The 4,658-nt window shown below is 40.3% G+C and overlaps 1 protein-coding gene across 1 annotated transcript; it reads left to right on the top strand.

Annotated features, from left to right (window-relative positions):
* The first annotated feature begins 877 nt into the window (after window positions 1-877).
* On the top strand, window positions 878-4,172 carry LOC130503221 (peroxidase 71-like). Its single transcript, XM_056997908.1, has 4 exons — window positions 878-998; window positions 2,493-2,911; window positions 3,012-3,174; window positions 3,519-4,172. The coding sequence occupies exons 1-4, from the start codon at window positions 878-880 to the stop codon at window positions 3,920-3,922; spliced, it is 1,107 nt and encodes a 368-aa protein (XP_056853888.1). The 3' UTR covers window positions 3,923-4,172.
* The last annotated feature ends 486 nt before the right edge of the window (window positions 4,173-4,658 follow it).

Below are 4,658 nucleotides of genomic sequence, written 5' to 3'. Positions count from 1 at the left end.
AAGGCTAATGATGTGTCTCTTTGCACTGATCACTTGAAGAGTTGAGATGACTGAGCCGCCTTAAGCTGGAACCTGCAAAAGGAGTAGGCCTCAAAGAAGTCTGATAACCAGAGTCCCCTTGGGCGGGAGGCTGCAACTGCATTAGCCGGAAGAGGTGACCAAGCTCTGCATCAGCCTATACAACGCTACCAACTCCAGAAGTACCAACAACAGCAAACCTTAAGAGATTCTTGAGCTTCACGGTGTGGACGCAGGCGGTAGGGAAACGGCAGAAACCGGCCACAGACCAAGTCGGAAGGCTCGACAAAACTCGTAAAAGGCAGCTAACATCTTCGGACAGCCAAAAGACAATCAAATGATTTAAGGGCAGTGTGAGACATAGCTCACAAATCAGGCGAGAGCTACTACGGAAGGTGAGAGACTCCAGACGCCACGGCGGCATAACTACGGGACAGCCCAAGATCCCTTACCGATCTGCGAAGAGGAGGAGCTCACCGGAACCAAAGTGCAAAGAGACAGATCGAGCGACAGAGAATCCTCCACGATGGCCCCCACACCGTGCATCTGCCGGAAACAGAGAAGAGGAACTCACACTGACCAGAGGAAAACAAATCGACGACAGAGGGTTTGGAGAACGGTAAGGAAGGTTCCAGGAGAGGCAGCGACGCTCTCCATTCCCGACGAACCGTGGACCCCTAGATCTGACCCAGATCTAAGAAAAGACCCTTTGTTGCAAGAGAATCCCTACTGGCTACACCCATCGCTTCAGCTTGCTGCACCTCGCTTCTCCTCCAGCGGCTTGACAGACGCCCGCCTCGCCGTTGATTAGTCACCGGTGAACCAGAGAGGACCAGAGGAAAAAAGCATATCGGAGCAGATGGAGAGGAGAAGGATGGTGGAGGAAGGCAAAAGAAGGGAAGAAGGAAACGCCGGGGTGGCGGAGGAGACCCGCTCAGCTAGCTTGCCGTCGATCTCCTCCACCGGAACAGAGATCAGATGTTGGCGGCGCTAGGGTTTCAAGAGATTTGGGGGAGAGACTCTAGAGAGAAAAAAGTTTCTCTCTCTCTCTCTTGTTTTGTAACCGCCTCCAATTGTATTGTTGCATATACATATTAAACCAATATTTTTTTTTTGAACCAACCAATATTTTCTTCTCTTCTCAAAAACGAAAGTCAGATATTTTCTTGATATATATTGGCTGAATGAAAGCCTGAAATATTTATCCCGCGCAAAAATGTAACACACCAAGTTAACATTTTAAAATATTACTAGTAATTTCAAAATATATAAAATGCACTATGGTATATATTTATACACGATCGTGTGTGTTAATTGAAACTTCAAACGCATGCCATCAACGAAAAGCATAGATTCCGGAAGATATGGAAGATAATTGGTTGGATATGGAAGTCGGAGATAGTTTTACTGGAAGATACTTCCAAAACTGTCTCACTAATTGCCAGATTCTTCAGTCGTTTATCGACTTATCTTACTGATGATTTTGCTTAAAAGTCAGCTTCTCAAAACATTATCACATGTATTGGTAAACCTTAATGGCCACATATTATCCGAGAAAGATATTCAAGTTATAAAATGCAACTTGATGTCTCAATTTGAAACAAATCAACGTGAAGAACAAATATTAATAGCTAGCTAAAACATACATAACCTAATAAATTGTATTTTTTTGTCACAAAACCTAAATTGTATATTTCGAAAATCTACAACTTCTACAATACATAACGAATGAAAGTCTTACGTTACACGAAGGTTTCTGTGCATAGCTTAATTTAGTATGTCTTTCAACGAAATGGTCTTACATAGTTTAAGTAGTTAAGTTATTATGTCCTTTAACGAAAAGGTCTTACGTACTTAAGTTATTATGTCTTTTAACGAAAAGGTCTTACGTTATTTAATTTTTCTTTGAAAATGAAAAACTATAACCCTTTGGATATTTTTGTATTGGACTCCACTTGGCAGACCAGTCCACTTTTGCTAAGAAATAAGGCCCTCCAATCTTCAAACTTAAACCTACCTTCTAGAAATGGATGTATATACTTATATTCAAACAATTGCTCTCATCTCTAGTTTCATATTTATTTTCTAAAATGAAGTAGACCTTAACAAAACAAAACTCTTACTCGATGTTACAAAAAAATCTCCTAACGTAAACAGTATTTCTATCAGTACGTATTCAATCGATCAAGTTAACGATCAGAAGAACAAATCCAGAACCGAATGCATTTAAAGCCGACCAGGTCACATTGCACTGACCAATACAACACGCGCTTTCGGAGACTGAATGTCTCAAAACCACGTCGTTTCATTTAATCCATACAAACGCCATAGCCGGCTTAGTTGACTCACACGTCATTGTCTGACTTATCAATACCCTCTATAAATAGTATTCTAATACGAACCACTCAACTCACTACAACAAAAAAAAAACACACACTTAGATCTTCTAAAACCCTAAAAATAAAATATACAAGATGGGTTGGTTAGATCCGTATGCTTATTCATTACCTTCCTTAGCTATCTAGCCATCTCGGTCCACGGACAAGCCACCGCAAGGCCGGGTCCTGGTTCTGGCACGCGGGTAGGGTTTTACTCGACCACATGTCCTACCGCGGAAACCATTGTCCGAAACGCCGTGACAGCTGGATTCAACTCTAACCCGAGAATCGCACCCGGGATACTAAGAATGCATTTCCACGACTGCTTCGTCCTAGGCTGCGACGGTTCGATCCTTATCTCGGGAGCTAACACCGAGCGAACATCCCGTTCGAACCTCAACCTCCGTGGATTTGAAGTCATTGACAACGCCAAAACACAGCTCGAAGCTGCGTGCCCTGGAGTCGTCTCTTGTGCTGATATTTTAGCTTTAGCCGCTCGCGACTCTGTCGTCCTCGTAAGCCTTTAATTACTTTTAGTACCATCGCATGCATTTATAATTTTTATTTGTAACGTGCAAGTAACGTTTATACGTGCATGGGTTAATTTGCATGTAGACAAGAGGAATTAGTTGGCAAGTACCAACCGGACGTAGAGATGGTCGAGTTTCTTTGGCTTCGAACGCTAACAATCTCCCTGGTGCCGGTGACTCCGTCGCCGTTCAACAGCAGAAATTCGGCGCCGTGAATCTCAGTACACGCGAACTCGTCGTCCTCGTCGGTTAGTAGTTTACATTTTACACAATCCATTACCTATATAACAATTACTATCAATTCGGTAATTTAACCTTTTACCCAAAAAAAATCAGTAATTTAACGTTAGAAAACTATGTATTAGAAAAAAAATCTTTCATGTTTTCGTTGAATAATTCAAACTACTTTTTAATAGAATAGTAGGAAATAAATTTCCAATTGTTGTATATACAATTTTCTCAGAAAAATAGAAAATGAAACATTATTTGGATAATATAGGAGAATTCATTTGAGAATTTTTTTTTTGTAATCATGTTTGTGAATTTATGAACAGCATGTACTAAATCAGTTACGTATTAATGTTATTAACAGGAGGACACACGATCGGACAAGCAGGTTGCGGTGCATTCAGGAACAGGCTATACAACAGCACTACAGGCCCAGCAGATCCAGCCATTGACCCAACATTTTTGGCGCAGCTTCAGACACAATGTCCCCAAAACGGCGATGCATCAGTACGTGTTGATCTCGACACCGGAAGTGCAACCACTTTCGACACCTCATACTACAACAACCTAAGCCGTGGCCGTGCAGTCCTCCAATCCGATCAAGTCCTCTGGTCCGATCCAGCGACTAGACCTATTGTGCAACAGTTGATGAGTCCAAGCAGCACCTTCAACACTGAGTTTGCTAGGGCTATGGTCAGGATGAGTAATATTGGTGTCCTTACGGGTGCTAATGGTGAAATTCGTACGGTTTGCTCCGCAATTAATTAGTTAACCGATTAAACTCAGCGGTTGGTTATGAATCTTATGATAAAGTTCACAGCTGGATAAGTGCTTGTTTCGAGTGTGGCTTTAGTTTCATAATAAATAAATAAATCAATAGAAACGATATAATTAAACCCTAAAGTGGGTTGATGAAAAAGTGCACTATAAGATGTCCGCATTCGATTTCTTTTGGTTTTATTTGGTAATATTATTAAAATGTCGTTTAGAATAAAAAATAATAGAATGAGTTTGATTCTATTTTGTCTTCTTATATTTTATAATTTGTGTTAACAACGAGTAGACCTCCGATGGTAATGTTCATGTACCATAGCTAACATGTTCTAAAACCACTGTCTAAAACTGAGGCTAGATCCGAACTAAACAGAAAAGACGATTTGTCTTAACTTAATATTTTAAAAGAGTATAATGATTATCGAATAAATTGACTATATGAGAACTGAAACCAAAAGCGTATGAAACTCTCTTTTTCGAAACTTCGCTAAGCTTAGGAAACTTACTTTATTAGATTCTGCCTCTTTGATTACATGTTCTTTTAATTTTGGAGAAGTAAAAGGCTAATGGCATATGTATCGAATGTATAGCCATTAGTCACATTCGATGATATTTCATAATGATGCGTTCTTAGCTTTGTTTTCTCATAAATATTTTAAGAAAAAGTTTAATGCCCCTTTTGTGTTACTATCCAAACTTAAGAACAAAACTTGGGTTAACCCCCTCTGGT

Source organism: Raphanus sativus, unplaced genomic scaffold (genome assembly GCF_000801105.2).
Source record: "Raphanus sativus cultivar WK10039 unplaced genomic scaffold, ASM80110v3 Scaffold0866, whole genome shotgun sequence".
NCBI classification, from domain to species: domain Eukaryota; kingdom Viridiplantae; phylum Streptophyta; class Magnoliopsida; order Brassicales; family Brassicaceae; genus Raphanus; species Raphanus sativus.
Note: the sequence above shows the minus strand (reverse complement) of the source record. Positions and strands in the feature narration are given on the sequence as shown.